Source organism: Amphiura filiformis, chromosome 16 (assembly GCF_039555335.1).
Source record: "Amphiura filiformis chromosome 16, Afil_fr2py, whole genome shotgun sequence".
NCBI classification, from domain to species: Eukaryota; Metazoa; Echinodermata; class Ophiuroidea; order Amphilepidida; family Amphiuridae; genus Amphiura; species Amphiura filiformis.
The window spans coordinates 47690594-47713789 of record NC_092643.1 but is presented as its reverse complement, the minus strand read 5'-3'; the positions used below and the strand labels follow the sequence as shown (position 1 = coordinate 47713789).

The 23196-nt window shown below is 36.5% G+C and overlaps 1 protein-coding gene across 1 annotated transcript in view; it reads left to right on the top strand.

The window, feature by feature from the left end:
• The window catches only part of LOC140136111 (A disintegrin and metalloproteinase with thrombospondin motifs 18-like), a 214319-nt gene that overhangs the window by 138484 nt on the left and 52639 nt on the right, over window positions 1-23196 (top strand). The window contains 5 exon segments of the mRNA XM_072157817.1: window positions 10818-10977; window positions 15891-15996; window positions 16919-17021; window positions 17023-17057; window positions 19329-19482. Of these exon segments, the coding sequence (XP_072013918.1) occupies window positions 10818-10977; window positions 15891-15996; window positions 16919-17021; window positions 17023-17057; window positions 19329-19482 (558 nt within the window).

The window sequence follows — 23196 nt, the reverse complement described above, 5'->3', positions numbered from 1 at the left end:
GGTTTTAAAAGGAAAATGAAAAGACCTTCTGAGTGACCCTTAATTGCTGTTATGTTTGTGCAGCAGTTTTCATTTATCATTTTCCCCCTTGTTTTTTGAGATGTAGTAATGTGAGGTTACCCCTTTTATGCACCTGTTTTTAACATACCCAGGAGTCATAGCTTCCCTTATATTGGCAGTGTAATCTCACTCTCTAATACTGTACATGAAATAATTGTATTTGAAGCAATACTGTTTAGTTTTGATTCAAGCAATCCAGAAAAGAAATTACATTTTCTTTCAAAAGTTTGCTCAAGAAAAGCATTTTTTTCAAATTTTTGGTTGCAAATGAAGCTCTAGTTTACAGCATAACTTGGACTCTGTCCATTATATTATGCCATGTCCAGGGAGATTTGTGCTCACTCCAGCCCTTCAGGCTAGCTTTGTGCTCCAAGTCCACAAAATGTTGCAAAGCTTTCTTGAGCCTTGAGCCTACTTTAGCTTACTTTTAAACAGATTTGATCATGAGCATTGTGATTTGAGGCATTTTACCAAAACAATATATATAAATAAATAAATAATTCAATATTGATGCAGCATCCTGCTTTTTCTAAAATCTACAGGAAACACACAGCTTCAATTTATAGCCTAAAACCATATTTTTCTTTGCAAAAATTAAGAGATAATAATAACACACAATGAGTTGCATATATCCACAGTGTAGTAGCTCGAGTGTAAAGTGGACAACATATGAAGCAATATGAAAAGGGTCAAAACATATTTGTTGACCCTCATCACCTAGCATTGCATGATAACCTCCCCCCCCCCCCTCCAATCCTGTCGTCCCAAGTAAAAGTACAGTAACTGTTTTTTTTGTTTGTTTTTTTTATTCCCTGTGCTTGGAACTGATGGAGGGAAAAGACATACATAATGAGCCATCAGTTCCCAACGATCATGAACAATAATTACATAATCAAAATATTCTTTTTGAGCAACAGGTACAAAGAGAGACAGACGAGGCAAAGACTATATGGACGAAGACAAGACAACGAACACTCACACTCATACAAAACATACAAAAGGAAGGACAGAAGACAAACAAGAAAAAAAGGATTCATATTCTACTCACACACTTAAAAAAAATCTAGCCATGATATATACATAATATAAAAGTTACTTGAAAGAAAAAAAACACAATCAAATTTTATCGATGTCGAAAGAAAACTTTTTAAAGTGCTTGCCAAGATTGCCATTTTTCTCAGCAATTTTGTACTCAATGTTGAATTTAAGCTTAACAAAATTGCGGAAATTCTGAAGAGAAGGAGCCACCAACTGTTTTGTTTATTACCAACAGATACTCTTCCTTTACATAGCAGTAGAAAGTATTCTTCTTTAACATGTTTAACCACTGCAGCTGCAGATGACAAGTTTCAAATTTACTCTAAGAAATTCATACCTTTTAGAATTGAACATTTGCATGACCATAATATAGCAAGCATTGAGTGTGAAGCCAGTCTGAAGGGTTGCACCGACTCTGCACATTGCAGATGCAACCTCTTTGGATAGTTAAAAGCAACAGAGTCCAAAAGTAGTGCTATGGATGAGACTGATATGAGATGGTTGCTGAACCTCAACACCAAGCATTTCTGCATAACCCCCTGTATTTTTTAAGCTTTGTAATTTACCCTATATATCCTCCTGCAAGAATGAACTGGATGACACAGATATGAGATGGTTGATAACAAGAAATCCAGCGGAAATCAGCCATAATACAGGAACATTGGATGTCAGTTCCAAGTTGCTAAAGTGCAGATGTATGCTATCATAAGGTTACATTGCATAGGAAAATTATACAGCTGCATTCAGATGGACACAAACTCACAAGGTTTTAAATATATTCAAGGTGAATAGTAGAAATAGATACTTTTGCCTTGTTGTCGTTTTTATCTTGAATTTTTCTTGTTTTTGATTTGAACCAGAGAGCTGTAGTTTTGTTTACCCCATCATACAATTTGGATGTGATTAAATCTAACTCTCTTCTGCTTTTTGGCAGCAAGAAAGGAAGGAAGGAAGAAGATGAAGAGCAATGTTATTTTCTCAGGTCTGGTTTTGAACCACAGACCAGTTGGGTGCTGAGCAGAAGACCTGGGATAGCACGCCACGAGTGTGTAGCTTGGCTGGCCAACCTTTTCATGCCTATATATGTGTTTGCATGATGATGCAATCTGAAGAAATTCTGAATTTTTGGGAGGGACCATCACCAAGTTTTCCAAACCCTTGAAATTTAACCGCTCTATGAACATGACTTAGCTTGCAGGATCCTCGTAACAGTTGGCATGGTAATGTTGTGAGTAACATGCAAAGTTGATTTGTCAACACGATAAATTGAGAAATTGATAATGCACAATATAATTAGATTTTGATTTTAAATTGGAAATGAATGTTATTTGATATATCCAAACTAGATGACATACCACAGTATTATGACTTATGTTGTGTGTGTGAAACCAAAGACCCTAGAAAACCATCTCCACTAACCATGTATGTTACTTGATATGTTAGTCATGTGTCACATATTCTGCTGTTTTTGTTTATTTTTACCCTCAAATGAGGTAAATAATACATACACACTCTACTGGGCAATCCATGGAGGGGGCTTCCAAGTGCGGACTGATGGTTCCTGTGTGTCCCCTGTTACACCGAGATTTCTATTGTGTGTGTCCTTGTTTACCAGAAGTAACAAACACTACCCCCACCAGGGCTCGAAAAAATGTTAATTTCCCGGGAAGCAAGCTAAATTTCCCACAATTTATAGCATGTTTTTATACACAAAAAAGACACAATTTCCCTCCAAATACCAGAATTTCCCTCCAAACACCAACATTTCCTGGGAATGAGCTTCCCAAATTCCCCACTTTTTCGAGCCATGACCCCCACCCCAGGGCCCTCACACCCCAACAAATACACCCCACATACAGTTTAGTAAAAGAAAACCTAGTTAACTACTATAATCTGACAACATCTTACAGCACCCATTGCGCATGCATGCATCCCAGGTGATGCGATACAATCACCCAAAGTCATGCACGGTTTCGTTGGCCAGGCCAGCGAAACACCTGTGGCTACCAGTCGCTGATCAAGTGCTTGGTTCAAATCCCAATGGAAACAAACAGGTTCTTTGTTTATCTTCTCTCTTCATTCCTTGAAGGACTCCTTTCCTTTCCACCCCCCCCCCCCCCAAAGCACAATGGGCGTTGTAGGGCACAATGAACGTTAAGGTTAACATAGCAATTCCCGGGGTTGGTTTTACCAAGCACAACTTGATGCAATGCAGACCAATTTAGAGTAGGAATTATAGGTTCAGGAAAACTACTCAGACCTAGAAGTCATACATAAATCTCAATTACGGGTTTCAGTAGGGATCATACATTCATCCCAATTATCGATGCAGGAAAAAGGAAACCTATAAACAGCAAATAAGACCTGTTAGCATAACAACTTTCATACGCTTGACATAATCATATGTAAGAAATCCTAATTTCCTCTCAGGATATAGAGAATGGTCATCAAAATGAAACATAATTCGGTCTATATGAAGATAACTAAATGTACTATAGTTTCTGTAGCAGTGTTTCCAAAATGTAGTCCCAAAGAGCTGAGTCTGCAGATGAAAAGTCATATTGTCTATCTTGTTTTGTACATAGGTTTTGTGAGAAATATATGCCTCAAAGTATTATGCAAAGCAGTCAGGAGACCAAGATCTCAATCCCCTTTGCTTTATTTTCCGTCGTAGTTTGATGTCTGAATCAATCATTGCCAGTTCAACTGGTTCATGCTATCTGTGTTTGGAACCATGATCAAAATGATCACAACACGAAGTCAGTGAGTTGCTTCAAGGTGTGCAAACCAAGTATGAACGAGTAACTAGGGTATTATACCCCAAATAATTATACCCCAAATACCCCACTGAAGCCAAAATAGAGAGAAAATGACATAAGATGATAGGAAACTTAGTGACTGACTACAGCTGGGGACTATGGGCTTTTCCTTGGGCAACAACCCTAAACTTAAGGCCAAAAAAAAAAAAAAAAAAAAAAAGGTTTGTCTCTGGACCTTTTGGCAAAAAAAGCTATGTGCTATGCTTTTTTTTTTTTTTTTTTTTTTTTTGAAAAACAGGCTATGTCCTATGCGGTGTTTTTTTGTTTGTTTTTTGTAACAAGAACGGCGCCCAAATAACATGGCATACACAAACGTAGTTCTTACTCCCGGTTTAACTATTCTAACCGTCACCTCCTAAAACCCCTAACCTAAACCCTAACCCTAACCTATACTAAAAAATATGCTAAATAATTCAAGTTCACGTTCAAGTTCTGAAAAATTTCGATCACACGACGTGACAATGTAAATGTTGTGAGTAGTGCCAATGAATTGGTGCAAAATTCAGCACCACAAATGTTGATGTGCGCCGCTATTTTGTCCTACATTTAAACATTACCGTAAGTAAGGAGTACAAAAAGTCGACATTTATGTGTTGAGGAAACTCCAATATTTACTCGGCATGGTATGAAAATTAGTTAAATGGTGATCTTTTCTCTGGTATACCGATATGAAATCGCTTATCGAGCAGCAAAATATCTGCACATGGGGAATTCCCAGTGACGTGTTCTAGATCTACAAGTAGAGTCGATTGTCCCGCTATTTCGTTCGCAGAGCCGTTACTTGCATACTGTTTCAAGAGATCGGTATTCAGAGCGAACATGTCATACAGTTCTTAGAGTATTTATTTTTGACATTTTGTCAGAAATGATCGCCAATTGATTGTGCCGAAAATGTAATTTTTTCTTGAAAACTACGATGTTTTATCATTCAAAAAAAAAAAAAAAAAAGCACTAGCGCCAGCGTAGCGCCACGCCGCTAAATCTCATTTTAAAAGCTATGCTTGCCATGGGTCCTGAGACAAACCTTTTTTTTTTTTTTTGGCCTAATCTAACCCTAGCCAATCTTATTTCATATCAGCATAGCAAATCTTATTTCATTTTTGACATAGTGAACCTTATTTTCGAGATAGCAAACATTCAATATATTGTAAACCTTCGACATAACAGGCGGACCTCGGATCAGGGGATTACCCAGAATTTATTTTATCATTTTTATAGCTGATTTCAGGGAAGGTTGACTTCGGTACAATAGCAATGCATTTAAAATTTTGTGGCACAGGGAGTGCATCATGTTTCTTTCAAATGTGCATAATGTTACACTCTCTGCTTAAACGCAACATGGTCCAACAATTAAGGTCTTTGACTCCGGTGCACGTGGTCCTTGGTTCAATTCCTGGTATCTGAGGCAAATATCAAAATTTTATTATTCACTCTCCTCATTACTCGATTTGAATTTACTCAGATACAGTGAATGACAAAGACCTCATAGACAGTTCTGATCAGGGTATCAACTGGTTGTCTGTATACCCTACCCTGGTCATCATGAGAGATTGAGAACGGTGCTTCACTTTGAGTTTGAACTTTTGTCTATGTTTGGCATAGTTTGCTAACCTTCCTTTCCAAATACAAGTGAAATTTGGGCTTAGAACCCAGATCTCATGGCTATGCCCTGGATCTGATGATAAAGACAAGACAAAATAGTTTTTTATCTTGACAAATAATCTCCATTGGAAACAGCCGCAAGGCACAATGAATGACATGGTAAATGCTATGATTTGCTTACGGAAAATTGAAACTGTACTACGCTATGTTTCTATTCATAAATATGTACATGTATGTATGTAATTTTGTGTTGCGACCATGATTGAGGGGCACTGGGCCTGATTGGGGGGAGGGAGCAAGCCATTTGTTGGCAATTTTTCAATGGGATTTTCTAAATTTTCAAATCGATTAGAAAGCCCATGCAATTTTATGACGCTACACCACTACTTACTATTACCAATAGACAGATACTAACAATTTCAGTCTTTCATGGAATTTAGATACCGGGGTCCATATTGTGCATAAGTTGATGTATTGTTGAAGTGGTGCAGACCAAATTCTTTTCTATTAATAATGAGGAAAATTATATTGTCAACTGATATTCTTACTTAACAATACTTAAATGATTAAGATTGATGATAATGATAGCCTTATTAAGGTAATTGTATAATAATATGCCATGGATCATTACATTGCTATATGAAGGGAAAAAAGCTTACAATGATTAGAAATTCTATTTGCCATATTAACTTTTCCTTGATTATTTCTATTTATACAAGTTATTATGTGCTGTTTCTGTATAACAGCGAACTATGGACGCTTACCAAAACATATGAACAAAAAGTATACTTTGCTGTGACAGCTACTAAACAGCAGATGGCCTAACAGAGTATCCAATACAAATCTATATGAGACAACCAAAGAAACATATTGGAGCAAGAAAATGAAGAAACGCAGAGGCTAATGGTTAGAACATCTAATACTGAGACTGCCAAAAGACGCATGCACCAGCCAGAAAAGCTATGACAGAATAAAGAAGCCAACTCCTACTTGGATGTCATTGGTCCAAATAGAACTGAAAACATCAAACACTATAATGTCAACTAAAGAAAAGGCTTCAAATCGCACTGGCTAGAATGAACTTATTGAGGGCGCCATGTCGACAGACGAACAGTGTATCTGATGATGATGATGATTACCAGTTATGCCAATAAATGCTGGTGTTCATAATAATGATGCAGAAAGCAATGCAAAATTAACTCTGTACAAGTTCCTGTTCAGGCTTTGGGTGTGTTTTTTTGGCAACGGCCTGAAATGACACAACAACAAAAGTGCCAAAATTAATTTGTTCGCTTCTCTCACTGTCTCTATTTTACTTATTTCCCACATCAAGTTGGTATACCTTGCTTCTTTTCTTTTCTCTTCTTTTTCTTTGTGTGTCTTGTTTTCATTATTTGTATCTCTCATCTCTCTATCTACTTCTCAATCGCAAGAAAACCTATACAGTAGTTCTGAGTTGTTATTTTGCTTGTTCACTTCAAGAAAGAATAAAAGCTTATGTTTGTTCACTTTCAAGAACATGAAGAGAGGAGAAGAAAAAGCTTAGTAGGCAAAGTGTAATCTCACCTGTGATTTTTCTTCTAGCTAGGTCATGACATTTTCATTTCTGATTTTATCATGATATTTGATAGTTCATATCTGCAATCAATATATAAACATAACCCAGGCTGCTGTGTTTACCAGGGATGTTAAACTTTAGAAACGTGAACATTTCTGCGCTACATTGTTATACTTTAATCATGCTAAAATTAATTCTCTGTGTGCTGGCCATAGTCTTCAACATTAAAAGTCAAAGTTTTGAGATATTTTCTCAAAATATCAAGAGCTATCTCAAGAACCACTGAACCAATACTAGGCTTGTTTGTACTCATTTTAATGCATTTTTCATGCTGATTCAAAATATGGTTATGAAAATGTACAATTCTGAGAGAGTTCAGTTTATTCTAACTTCTCGATCTGAGTTAACCAATAATGAAAGGCCCACGTGTCTGCCTGTACTTTATTTTGTCAGTGGAAAGATCTGTAGTTTTATTTTGGAATTGGGATTAGCTGAGAGGAAAGCATTCATCTATCATGCTTCTATTTGTGTTTGTTGCTCATAGAGCTATTCCAGTTGAAATCCATGCACCTCCTATGCAAGACATGACCTTAATCTCCCACACAGGGAGTGTGAATTTTAAATGGGGTTACCTGAATGGATGATTCCATTTGAAATCTACACCCCCTGTGTGGGAGATTAAAGTCATGTCTTTCATATGGGGTATATTTAAACTGGAATAGCCCAATTCAGCGCAGGCAATTAATATTCGACCAATGATATTCATTGTTTCTTGGTGTATCTGAATAAACAGGCAACCTCATTGGCCAAAAGTTTACTGCTCATCAAAGCTGGAAACTTGAGTAGGCCTATAAAGAAAGTATTCCATATAGATTTCCATAGTGTAAAGATAATTCTCAGGTGAGGCTATAATCCCAATGACTAATTCCTCTAGGCACACCTATTTCCATATTTAGCACAAAATCTTACAACTATAATTAAGAAACTTGATAAAAGAAATTGCAACAGCCTTTACCCTGTCAGTGAAACTATATAGGCCTACCTCATTATGATCAACTTAAATTTTAGACATTAGATCTCAAAGATCTCATCTATCATGGCACAGTTTTTTAACCCTAACATATCTGTGCATCACTGAATGACCTTTTAATATGTTAGGTACAAAAACCTCATACCCCACAACTTGAGGTCAAATTGTGAGTTATAGTTTTTGAATGGGAGCTACTGAACTAAGCCAATAGGAATGAGGATATTTTGGCTTGTAACATACCCAAGTGAGATGTTTATCCTCACCTTTCCTGAGGGAAACCTATTGGTAACATTTAGTAATATTAGTAATTTCCCGAAACTATCAAATTTGACCTAGGAAGTACCTCTTTTTAATCTTCAACATTCTGGCCTATATCTGATGTTATAATTAGACATTAAATAGGTATGACCAACAGGTTTCATTAACGGGCTGAAATTTAATCATGAAATTGACCACTTTTGATCTTAATAGCCTAGGATTGATGAGATCGAAATGGCATACCATAGCCTTGATTTGGGGAAATTTGCAATTCCGACATAGAGCAGAAATTTGTCCAAAATCTGATTTGATTTGGGTAGCAGTTTGTGGCCCTCACAGACTTAATGAGCACATAGCATGTGACCTCTCTGGATAGTATACTAAAGCAACAGAGCCAGTTCAGTGGTCAAGTTTAACATACACAACTAATTATAGGGAAAGACTTTCTGGTATAGACGAATCCAATTTCATGCATTCCTACACCTCAACGGCAGCCAAAGCTGGGTCCCTGTCGGCTCCATCTCACCTAAAATGTGAAATGATGCGGCCTTGGAGGGTATTTTAAACTGCATTCTATCACCCGTGTTACACGTAGAGTCGTAGACAAAAGAATGATGACAGTTTACAACACAAAAGAATCTATAATATTGAATTTTAAGCGGCTTTAATTCACCCAATTGGGCAGTCACAACACCAGTTAAGTGCTACGGGGACCCAATAATGGCCGACCAAATCCTGACCATGACTTGGCTCGTTGGATTTGTCTATATGAGGTCCCAGGTTCAATTCCCAGTGGTGGCACCTTGCTGGGGTATTGACTTGGGAGAAAAAGTCTTAATTTTAATTGACAATATATATGAGGATACACCGTCCTTTGGATGGACTGTCAGTTCCGTGTATAGAGTCATACCTACAAGCACATGTCAGTGTAAAAAGTAAGGTAAAAAGCCCTGACCATTGCTGACTGTCCCGATTCTCGCCAGTCACATCCAAGAAAGCAGTGTTTTGGCACTGAACAATGGCTACTATCTATAAATACACTTCTAGTGCCCGTTTCTATTCATCGTTATGTATTCTTCTCCCGTGCATTATTTTCGCGAACTACCCTTCACAGCCCAAATTATATAAACCTGCACGCTAAACAATGCATTATCTAAAACCTGCACGCTAAACAATAGATTCTAGATAATACGTGCACGCTCAAATACTAGAAATACTACTTTCACATAACCATAAAGCAGAGTTAGGTGGCGCTTTAGACACAGAGATCACATAACTATATAATTGTCTGTTCGATATATATACCAACAAAAAAGTACGAATATACATTCTGTGGTGTTAAAATGGTATAGTTACAAACGGTGTTCTATAATAGTGTACAATTACCGAATAAGGTGCAACTCGCTAGACTTGAGTCCAGTCCTCGTTTACGGAGTTTAGGATTAGGGTTTAGGGTTGGGATGGGGCAGTCTTGTAATAAGACTAGTAGAGTTGCACCCTTGCAAATATCATTGTCATAAATTATGATTAATGACCTCAAATAAATCAAACATCAAATGAGAATAATCGAGCTTCTATTAATTAAAAAGGGCCAAAAACAGGTGGATCATAATTATACAAGATGACACCATTGCAAAATATTCAGCATTTTACAAATGAAATACATGTAGGCCTATATCTAAAATAACATAGCCGGGCCCGGAAACACACACTAGCGCATAATATCATGATCATGCTTTATAATACCATAGGCCTTCAAACACATGTGTTTGAAGGCCTATGATAATACTGAACAAATTGTTAAATCCCAATGTCGTGTGTTTTAATATAAGTAGTTCAAATTATAGAGCTATAAAGTCCAGTTGATATTCACCGTAGTACTAGTCTGACATCTAAATCGATCGTTTCCAACTGGTTCAGTGCTCTCTGTGTTCAAACCACGATATTAAATGATCACAACATAAAGTCAAGTCAATTAAACCATGCGTGAATAAGTTACCTAAGTATGACGTATGGCGCCAATCGATACCATTGATTACAGGGATTGATTTTCTTTACCAGTTAAATGCTACGTAGCTGGTCAATGTCCTGACGGTGTTTTTAAAATGTAAGATATTTTCCCTAATATTAAAACTAATATAATGAATGCAGCAATTAATATTGCCTATTGTTTTAATAGGCCTACACTCAAAGTGTATGACGGATAATGTACTGTGCAAATGCATTCGTCAAGATATTGCACTTGCCATGGAGTTATTGCATTTAGCTTTCGAGCCTATCGGCTCTCAAGCTAAATGCAATAACTCCACGGCGCGTGCGATTATCTTGACGAATGCATTGCACTCAGTTCATTATCCTTATCATATGCCATGAATAAAACAAATGAGTAGTGATTATGTAAATATGTTCCATGAGCAGTAATGTTATTTTGTTTCTTGTTTCTTTCATGCAGCCTGGTCTGAACATCAACCATCATGCTGACCACTCATTGAACAGTTTCTGTCAATGGCAGTCCATGTTGACTACACCTGATGGAGGCAAACATGATCATGCTATCCTACTCACTGGTGTGGATATATGCTCATGGAAGAATGAACCTTGTGATACATTAGGTAAGATTGCAAGATCCTGGGGTGTACCCCAGGGGTGTGGTATTGGGCCTAGGGTGTAAACAAATATGATCATACTATTCTTCTGATCATGTTGATGCTTGTGGATGAACTTTGTGATACATTAGGTAAGATGATGATGCCTGTCCAAGACCCTAGGGTCATATGTTATAGGGATATGATCAAGTGATCAATATGAATATAGGTCCCTGGAAGATGGGTCACACATACCTAAAGTAAGATGCTCTCTATCTATGGGTGGGGTCCAGGTGAGTCCTGAGTAGGGGGAAAACCTGATCATGCTATTCTTCTGATTGGTGTGGATATATGCTCATGGTAGAATGAACCTTGTGATACCTTAGATTAGATGTTGACACCTCTCCGATCTCCCAAAAACAAGACAAAAACAGAAATACTTTGAACTTTATATTCTAGATGCCATTTTCTATCAGCTGTAAAAAATCCAAAACCTTTAAGCAAGTGTGAAAGGAACTGTTAATTATACTTTCACAATATATGGACTGGCTGGAATTCTAAACTATTTTCTTACATGCAATTACCAAACTTGTGGCAAATTAAGATTCATAATAACGAAACTTCTATATCAAGGTCAGACAATTGTCTGTTTGTGGTCAAGTTTGTTGGACAATTAAAATCACAAAAATCACTTTTTCTGATCAATCAAATCCAACCATTCATTATCAATTCATTGCAAACTTGATGTAATTGGATTGTCTTCATACAAAGTTCACAATGGCTGTGTGACCATTTTAAATTTTGCACATTCTATTTTCACAATTTTTAAGTTGATATAGATTTTATTTTTCATTGATCATCAGTAATATCATCAGTAATTTTATAAACACAGAAACGGAATTCTTTCCCAAAATGGAAATGTCAGCATTTTTTTCAAACGTGCTGGAATTTAGTTTGATTTTTTTTTTGCAGTCGAAGGTGTTGTGAAACTGACCCTTTATTAGACGAAATAATAGTTAAAATGACCCCTTTGTGAAATATTGCTTTAGCGTGAATATGGCTAGATTTTATCTACAGAATACTCTATTGATACCAGCGTAATCCCTGTACAAAAAGACGATTTTGTAATGACACTATCAATCTTTACAAATTGGGATGTCTATTATACAGGGCTTCCTGAATCAAGTTAATGGACTCAAAACATATAAAACGGGACGTAATTGCTCAATCAAGCCAAACTTTTTCCCTTTTAAGTTGAAATTGAACTATAGGGATAAGCATGCTAGAAGTAAACTGTATACACAACAAAACAACTGAAAATGGTCCCCCTCCTGATCAAGCCAGTAACTCAGATTTCCATGTTCGGGTTTACAAAGTCTGCTTTTTCTTGCATAACTTGTTTGTACATTAGGTCCAAAAAGGACAGTTTTCCGGTAACTTGTTTTGGGTAGTTTTGCAATTTTTTTTTATAAGTTAAGAGGGTACATTTTATGATCAAAAACATGCTTTGGGGAAAATGTGGTGTTAAACTTGGATTTTGCTTGGGCAATACAATTCATCATATGACTTTTCATTTAAAACAACGTATCCAGAATGTCTTTATCAAGAATGATTACATCTTTCTATGGATTTTGAATGATGAATGATATTTTGTTTTTAGCCAAAGCTTGTCTGCATTAAAATTCCCAACAAAGTGATTTGTTCTTTTGTTGTTTCAAGTTGATCATCATCTAAAACAGATTAGGTGTTAGGTTTAGAATATCATGGGTTAAATAAAAAAATGTCAATCCTATTCATACTTGCCCCCTAACCATTATTGACTGGGGTAATAGCTGTATGGGGCAAATCTTATAAATGCCTTTATCATTTCTTGAAAACATTTTACATGATACATTAGAAACAGTTTCAAATTTGATTTGGCGGCAAAGTTGATGTTTTACCTTATATGTTATGGTAGCATTAGAGGTAAAAAAAGTATAAACCCTTCACTGCACATATGATTAGACAAGTAAAAAAGTTCAAATTTTGTACAAATTTCTCCAAAAACTTACATTTTTTTCACATTTATATTTGGAATCTTCAAAAAGAGCATTCAAATGAGGACAAACACACCTAGTATTATAGTGTAGTGATTCGTGAGATCATACCTACCAAATAAATATTTTTAGATAGCGCATGCTGCAGCTGTGATAGAAACATGAAAGTATGACGCTCTTTCCGCACATGGATTCTATATCAGAGGAAAGGTATCCAATCATGCTATTTGAATGTCAAGTGAGGTCTTAAGGTGTTGAAAGAGAAATACTGTCATGTGTTCCACATGTCACATTCAAGTTCAACAACTCAATTTTATGTTCAGCACATTGGGACTATTCATACTGTCAATGTTATAACATGATAACATGTATGTGGCATGGAATAGATTCACATCAATCAGTTCTATGCTCCAATGAAGGCACATACGCGTATACGCAGTGTGGGTGCAGCAGCATCCCCAAAATCTACTAAGATCCACTTTTATGGTCCAGAAATTGGAAAAAATTGGCAAAAATCTACTTTTTGGTGATAAAATATTCAAAAGGTCCAAAAGATGGTTGGTTTACATGGTTAGGTCCAATTTTGTTACAAAAAAGGCACACTTTCCATTCTAAAAAGGTCCACTTTTTGAAAGTCCTGCATCCCCAAATGGTTTGCAACATTAACAGAAGAGGCCAAAATTACAAATTCATCCACTATCCCACCCCAAAAGGGTTTTACCAGGACAAAATGTGTGTAGTGGAAATATGCAATGTTAAGACTATGACCCCGTTTACACAGAGAGAAGTCGACTTCAATTGTGACATCGAATTCAGATTGCGACTAAGGATTAGCATAAATTATTTCTTAACGGCATGTTTACATGGTAGTCGAGTTCAAAACAAATTGTGAATTCGACTTTTATGCCATCATTTGCTCATGCTTCAAATTACCATTATGAATTTGCATTTTACACTGCAAAAGTCGAGTTTGAAGTCGATTTTGAATTCGACGAATGTTGCTCCGGATCATCATTTGAAGTTGACTTCTGAAGTCGGGTTCAAAACACAGTGACCCTGTTTACACACAAATGAAGTCGAGTTCAAAGTCGACTAAAGACTTAAATAAAGTCGACATCAGGCTGAATTTTGGTTTGAATTAGGACTGATGAAAGATGAAAATCAAAGTTTTTGGTCAATTTTATTCTTCTCTGAGCCCATGTCCTAATGTAAGGGATATATTCTAATAGATGTTCACTCTTTACATGCAAGCTGATGTGTTTTGTGTGTTTTGTTTTTATCAAAAAGGTCCACATTTTGTATTTTTATCAAATGCATTGGTCTCAAATGGTTAGTCCATAATTTTTCATTGGATCTAAAACCAACTCATGTGAACAGCTCCATTATGTTGAGGTTTCTGCTGTCCCAACTAGGGAGCAAAACTCCCCTGCGAGGAAAACCGAAACCCCTTAAATATTAGCTGTCTTGCAAAATGTTTGTTATCCCTATATGAAAAATGTCAAATTGATGAATGATACAAAATGATATGAAGTATGTATTATGTTACTTTAATTATATTTGGTATTTTATTTTCTGATTTGTTAGACAATCGGATTATCAATCATCGTCACAGTAACGTTGAGCCAATTTTTAAATGACATTATTTTTTGTTTTATTCAGATCAGTCTGGGTCTTATCCTTTGAGGGAGGGTGCACTAAACTTTGATAGGACCAGGGCTCCAAATAACCATGAGCAACCTTTTATAAAATTTATCCCCTGATTCAAGGGACCAGTGGTAATTTGCCATTAACCATAGGGCTACATTGACAACAAAATAAAATGGAGCTGAGTGCAGTTTGATAAATCAGCAAAAGTTTATTATTCAGAATCGGATGCTGGGGGCGTATTCAAGTTTGGTTTGGGTATGGATTCGCCTCAGAGAATCTTAAAGTGGACCTATATTTGTTACAATTATATTCTATTTTTGGCTAAATTTAAAACAATTTTGTGACATTTGTACACAAATCTGGACTTCAGTTAGATGAAATTGGGGTCTTTGTTTTCCTCAGCTCAGATTTGAAATAATAACCCAGTTTTGTACCAAAATTGACCTACAAAAGGGGACATGTAGATCTGTAACCAAGATTTTTTTGGGGGTGTAGATTTAGAAAGGTGGACCTTTTTCAAGGGGGGACCTTCCCAAAATTTGGACCTCTTTTTGACCAAAAAATCATAAAAAAACCTTAAGTTTTGGACTCTCTATGTTTGCAAATTGGGATATTTTGGGACCTTTTTTTATATTTTTCCAAATTTCCTCATATTTGAGAAAAAACAGAGAAAAACATATGGTGTCATTGCACCAATGATAAGCCAATAAAGCCAATATTTATTTTGTTATAGTGTATGGCTGAATCCTTGTGAATAGAGGAGATTTTCTGGATCATTTGTGTCTCAGTCTGCACATGGGATCATATGGAGTACATAGACTCACTCCCAGACAAGAATTCTATACCGCAATTCAACTTACCATTTTTGTCCAGAAATTGTTTCCAGAAATGCAAGACAGATGTAGGATTCCATTCACCAGTTTGAAAAACATAGATGATATTTCCTGTTTTTCAAAAAAAGAACAATAACTGTTTTAATATTTCTTGTAAATCCCTAGATATGGGGTAGGATTTGTAACAAAAAATCCTTTGACATTGGATCCTATGTTTTGAAAAGTCATCCAAAAATAGACGGAGTAAGCTTTTACAGAAAATCCTTGGACATAGGTCCATGTTTTTTGAAAAGAGCAATATTAGCTCAAATTATTTTTTGAGTAAAAAAAACGACTCTCAAGCGGCACACCGTCATAAAATAAATCAAGTGTTATGATATAATATGCTAACATTGATTTGGATGGTTTCCTCTTTCTTCTTCAGGTTTTGCACCCATTGGTGGAATGTGCAGCAAATATCGGAGCTGTACTATCAATGAGGACACAGGTTTAGGGCTAGCATTCACTGTGGCTCATGAATCTGGACACAGGTAAGGAAGGTTTTTGATAGAACTTGTCTTCTTCAGGGATAGGGCCTATATGGCTGCAGAAAGATGGAATTTAGTTGTACATGTGCATTGAAAAGGGGGTGCTTAGATAGTTGTCACTTGACAAAAGAGGGCACTTATTAGGGGAGGGGTCCCAATTAGGTTGAATACAGTATATTTCATTACAGGCCCTGTAGTCGACACCCCCTGGATACGTCCTTTCTATTTGCGGTAGATGTCATGGGAAAAAACAGGGGAAAGCAGCCTCCATAATACTAGCCCCATGTGTAATGATATAGGAAATCACCAGAGTACATGATATTGCCATGCATGAGGACCAAAATAGCATGCATCTATCCCATCAAAATGACGGGGTTTCAATATTTTCAAAACCCAACAATCTGCAGCTTCAGGAAGTACTATATTTTTTACATAATTGTGTGAAGTATTTGCTGTGGAACTCTGTGTAATTTGTCACTTTTTTTCAATCACAATTTGTTATTATTTTATTATTGAGGTTTTATTTTTAAATGTTTTAGCTCATATTACTGCTCAATTGGCCCAGCAAGTTGAAAAGTTGGCTCAAAAGATTTTTGAGAAAAGTTTTAAAAAAAAAAAGAATTTGTGGGTCATTGGGCCATATTTGGGCAGAAATCACCAAATTGGCCAAAGCTCTGAACTCCTTAGAGGGTACACTGCTCGACATTCTAAATCAACATCATCCAACAGGAAAACACGAGCCTCTAATCTTCTACTATAAACTGACATTGCCCTAGAATAATGTTAATATAATCATTAATGACAGTTTTTACCCAAAGACTCGGTCAAATTTAGTTCAATACCCGAATTCTGTAAGAAGGAAAAAAAAACATCTAAAAATAACGTTTTAATCTGAATGTCTTCACAACTTGTTTTCTTTTACAAGCTTTGGCATGGTGCACGATGGTGATGGCAATGACTGCAAGAAGTCAGGGGGCAACATTATGTCAGCCACGCTATCCGGGAACCAAGGCAGATTTCTGTGGTCGGGCATGTAGCCGTGACTATCTGGAAGATTTCCTCAGGTGAGCGATGAGATGATCTCATCAGGATATTAGTTTAAAGAGTGACATGGACTCTTTCAATGGTTTTGTGAAGTTGTTTATATTTGGTGCAAATGTTATAGTATTAATATGAGAAGAAGTGTGTGTACGTTTGGTATTTTGTAGTACAGATGACAAACATATTACTAGTAACCTGTCTTTATTAAGATACAAATTTAAAACACAGCAAAAATTGTTGCAACTTCCCAACAAACAGGGAATAAGATGAAGGACTCGCAAAGATGCAGTAGTGACACATACACACACCCTACTTGTGAAGACCTGCAAGCTTTTGTTTTGACCAGCAAATACCCAACCAACTGTGGACGGATTATTAATTAACAGGTCAATCGAGGATTCCCACCGGAAACACCAGATCTTTTTTCATACCAAGGAGATATCCCCACCCGAACAAATGTGGACATTGGTTTAAATAACACACTGCTTTGCATTTTGGTTGATTCTGGCAACCGAGGATGTCTTTGGTTATATTTCTGGTGTGTCCCCATAAAGGTGGTAAAAAGTTGGATCAAGGTCCATGGTTACAGTTTTTTACAAACATAGCCCACTACACATATGCAACACCCCCACAAGTTCAGATACATTCAAAGGTGAAGGTAGCCCTTTAAATCAACATAGCGTTTCATTGCAAAAGTAACTTATTTTATAGAGATCAGTTCAAAACAAAAAGTTGTGTGTCTCTCATTGTTAAAAGTATGAGCTTGTATTCCAGGCTTGTAATCTTGCCTAGTAACACCAGTATAAAAAAACACTTTCTAAGGATACAATAGCGTAACTATAGTTTGGTAAATGGGGACAGGGGAAATACAAACTAGTTTGATCAAAATTGTTGGATCACAAATAAAAAGTTGTGTGTCTCTCATTGTTAAAAGTATGAGCTTGTATTCCAGGCTTGTAATCTTGCCTAGTAACACCAGTATAAAAAAACACTTTCTAAGGATACAATAGCGTAACTATAGTTTGGTAAATGGGGACAGGGGAAATACAAACTAGTTTGATCAAAATTATTGGATCACAAATAAATGATCTGTCTGAATACTCAAATTTGTATAAGTCACAAAATAATAGGGAACACCATTTGAAATGATTACACTCCTATTTGATATAGCAGATGATGCGGTCTACGTGCAGGCTCGTCGATCTCACCGATTTCCTCTGATCAGGTGCTCCAGAAAAATAAGGAAGTACTCTGTTGATAATTTGATGGTGGTTTACATTGCAATACTGTAATTGTGGAAATTTTTGCAGAACAGTAATTTTCATGTTTTTTGCGCTCAACGCAAGTACTGTGAAAGGAAACAAAGCAAATATGGTCTGTTATGTATAGGTCTATGCATGAAAACTCAAAATGACAAATTTTAAAACATGGAAAGTAGTTCAAAATAGGCTATAACACGAAAAATTGTACACATGAAAATTAGCACTTTTACAGAAGTTGAGTCACCCAGAGTACACTTATTAGGGATATATTGTTTGCAGAAGTATCATTTATATGTTACTAAGAGCTACTATGATATGCTCACCGGAGGCATTTCCAAAGAAAAAAACTTCTGTAAAATGATGTGTGGACTTTTATTGGGCAATTGTGTCAAAATAGTATATATTTTATACTAAATTGAGGTCATAAATAAATGTCGAAGGGAATGTACTATGTACCCCACAAGTTTTGGGTGATTTTGAGGTGGCAATTTGTCCCTCTTGCACTAGCCTCCACCTACCCTTACCCCAGCGTTAGCTGACCTCCTTTGCTTATGATGGGTTGTAACTCTTATGTGAAATTGATCCTAGGACATTTAGAATACTTGATTTATGATTGTTACCTGTGTGACTGGCGGATACTTTAGATCATATCCCATCCGATATCAAACTTACCTGCTGCTGGTGTGACAGATGCGTATATAGGTAAAGTTATAAGCGTACGAGTAAGCAGAGCCCTTCTATGGATCAAAGTATTGATATAGTCATAACAAGTATGTCAGCAACTTTTATAAATTGCTGTTCATTTTAATTCAAATATTGATGGCTCAGTGCAACAAAGCTATATCTCCATTAGCCCTCCTGAATAATGCTATTCATAAGCATGATTGATAGACAACATTACCCAGGGGCAATAATGGAGTTGAGGCTTTGTTGCACTGAGCCCTCCCTTTGTACTGATTCACTCCTTTATAAATCGGTATTCTTCATAGTGTTTTCTGATATTTATTTATTTCATTTTCTTCATGATTCTAGTACTGATAGAGCCGTGTGTACTACAAACGAACCAAGAACAATGGCAGCGTACCAATTTCCAAACAAACTACCGGGAGAGCTGTATGACGCAGACCAACAATGTCAATGGCAATTTGGAAAGTCGGCTAGGCTGTGTTCCTTCAACTTTGGAAAGGTATTTTGGCATCCTGTTTTCAGTATGGGTGTGGGTGCCCAGGGGTGGGTGTGCCTATGTAAAGACCTACAAATGAGGACGGATACCTGCAAATACAATGATAACCGAGAACAACCAGCTACAGTGGACATCCACGGTTCCCTTTCCCCACCAGTATATTGCAAATAACGTAAAAATGCATATATAAGACCATGATTCGTTTGCTGGTGTAGGGTCCAGGGCCGTAGCAAGCGGGCGGCTGGGGATGCCATGGCCGCCCCACTTTTTGAGAAATTTGTTATGTTTTTCTTTATATCTTTATTTCAATTTGGGCATATATTTGTATTTTGGCCGCTCCACATTTATGATGGCCGCCCCACATTTTTCAACCTTGCTACGGCCCTGGTAGGGTCATATCTCTGTTGGATAGTAGAAAGTCAGATAAGTCCACAGTTTGGAGCTTAGCTTTGAGGTGTGCATGGTCCTCGGTTAGGGAAAAGTTGTAGGTCCTCGCTTACAGGTCTCTTCAAGTAAGTTGTGTGTGAGTGAACATGTTGCTAATGCATTGCATGCTGCATAGGCTTCTCAAAATATCAAGAGCTATTTCAAGAACCGCTGAACCATTACAGGGCTTGTTTGTACTCATTTTAATGCATTTTTCATGCCGATTCCAAATATGGTCATTCAAATATACAATTCTGAAACTTTTAAATAAAATTTGGAACTTATGCAGTTGACATCTGCGTTGTGAGGGTTGTTTAAATTAGTACTTGTTAGTACTCTAAATGGAATAAGTTTGGAAGAAAACCCCCTGAAGGTCCTGGTGATGAGCTTGAGTGAAAATTTGGCCTCATTTTACCAAAAATACAACCAGTCCCAAAATCTCACATTCAGAAATTTTTAGTTGAAGACCATATCCCACTTTTAGAAATCAATTTGATTGAAATCAATGTTTCAAGACAGATGTAATTAAGTTAGCATAAAATTTGAAATGAAAAAGTTCAGCCATTGCATTGGCAAGATTTTTCTGTCGTTTCAGGTATTACATATATTGAACAAACAGTCTGAGCATTTTGTCTGACCTATGAGGCATTATTCTGTTCACAATAAGCACAAATATGTTGTTAAGTTAACTTCATGATCTCTGCTTTTGTTGCAAGGTTTTGTGAAAAGAATGGAAATGTCTGTTTGAGTTGTTTTAGTCTAAAAAAGAGATTAACACATATTTCAGTGTATTTAGTGGATGAAAGTCAATGTCACATTGCTGAAAGTAGGAAAGTTTGTTACAAGTTCAACAAGTTACCATAGTTAAACTCTGACTTACCTCAAGTGGTTTGTAAGTTCATATTTACACATAAAGTGTAATGCTAGAGTACCTCTGATGTAGCACTTGTTGGTGCAGATGGAGTGAGCATCTCTGGCACTGAGCTTGCTACTGATATGAGGAAATTGAACCAGATATGCTTTAAGGAACTTCAAGAACAGGTCTCCCTATTTTACCGATTCCTCAAGATTTCCACATTAGGTACCATATTTGAACTAATTAGTGCCCTGAGTCGGTCATGGAGGGAATTGTGAAATGACAGTTACAAATAGGTGTTTAGTGAGTCTTTACATATATACATCTTTACAAACAGCCGCCAGAAATGGCTACTGCCATGGTGAGAAATATGGTTCACATAATGAGGAATTTAAACACACAGCAGATTGTCTACTGAGTACCTCATAACAGAGGAGTTTGGCTGTGTGACTTTTCAGTGTTCAACTCGTTTTCAATTTATGTGGTAGGGACTACATTTCAAGAGAATTAATCATCTATAAAACTTAAATGGAAATAATACAAATGGAGACGGAAATTTTCGGTATGAAGCAAACCTTTATCAGGCTTTAATATTACAAAATGACAATGGAAAGAAACTGAGGAGAATGGCGAACACATAAATAAACATTCTCTTATTTTTTATATTGAATAGGCTTTCAGGTTATTAGTTGACTGATGTTTTTGCAGAGAAATTCTTAAATTAGGCCATTCCAGTTGAAATCCATACTCCCACTATGGAAGGCATGACCTTAATCTCCACCCAGGGGGTGTATGGAGTCACCCATTCTTGTAACACCATTTGAATTCACACTCCCTGTGTGGAAGATTAAGGACATGTCTTCCATAGGGGTGTATGGAGTTCAACTGGAATCTGTGCTGTGTGTGCTGAAGCCTTGTGGAGTGGGGATGCACGCTATAAATCATTATTTCTTTCAGTGTTACTTAAATTGTTTTGAATTATTAAATAACTATATACCTTTTAAGCATTTGTAATAAATTGTAACTATTATTAATCATGGTTGTTTTGAAGTAGTTACAATCAAACGTTGATACCGTTTAGCCGATATTAGAAGCTATTATTTATTCAATGTTATTTGAACTATTAGGAATAATTAAGTCTTTGTAATAACATTATTTAAGTAGTTGTAATCATCATTGATAGCATTGATACTGTTCAGCCAATATACTATTAGACCCATAGTATCACCAAATCTATAGATTACTGATAATCAAATCTGGAATTGATGGGGAATTAAATCAACTTGTCCTTGATGTTTTCTGAAGATTGTTATTGTGATACTGTCACAACAACTTTAAAGCCATAATATATGATTTTCAACAAAGTTTAATTTCGTTATTTTTTGCACAAAATGCTGAAATAATATTAGTAATAACTGTCAGGAAAGGTTTCTGTCCATGTTAAGCCAAAATAATGAGGTAAAATGAAAGAAAATCACTTCCGCATAACTGTGGAGCTATTTGGGGCGATTGTGGAATAAAACCCAGGATCCCAGGTTTTAATCAAAAACTCTTTAAATTTTATTGTCATTAAAGCATTTCAGGCTTTGTCTTTCACAAAGTAAAAAATATTACATCTTTCAATTGTGCAAAAAGTAGTAATTCAAGAAAAATTGAAGGCGTTGCTGTGAGCAACTCATACATGTATATGGTCGGAGGCATTAGCGCCAATCCGGCTTGAAATGTGGAGGGACAACCAGCTAAAAGTGGCTGAAAAGAACAAAAGATGGGTCATTTTGCCAAAACGTGGAGGGACGTCCATGGTTGTAAGTGCCCTATGTGTTGCCCTCCCCTGTTCAATAAAGGGGGTTGGGGGCACTCAGCTCTAGGCTTTTGTAGGATTCAGGGCAAAATTTCTTGTGGTCAATTTGTGACCATATGGGCCTGATTAGTATGACCACTCAAACATAACCATACAAATTAGATATCCCATAAGAGTTTGAATCATATCATAGCTACCCTGAAAAAACAATGTTTTCTATTAAAAAAGCCAAATATGTTACAAATTACAAGCTTTAAAAAAACCGATTGACAGATATGATTGCTAAACAATTCCACATCATCAGGGATTAATTTACAAGGAATACAGTAGCAATAATGTGTAATTCTTTCCATACTGAAGCAGATGGTTACAAATTGCCTATTCCAGATGAAATCCATACAAACCCTAATAGAAGACATGACCTTTAAAATCTCCCGCACAGGGGGTGTAGATTTCAAATGGAGCCACCCATTCAGCTAACCCCATTTGAAATTCACACTCCTTTTGTGGAAGATTAAGGTCATTTCTTCCATGGTGTATGGATTTCAACTGGAATAGCCCAATGTTGTTAACAAAAGATTTATGCATTGCACAAGAACCACTAACTAATAGTTGGCATGTTTGCACTAATGTG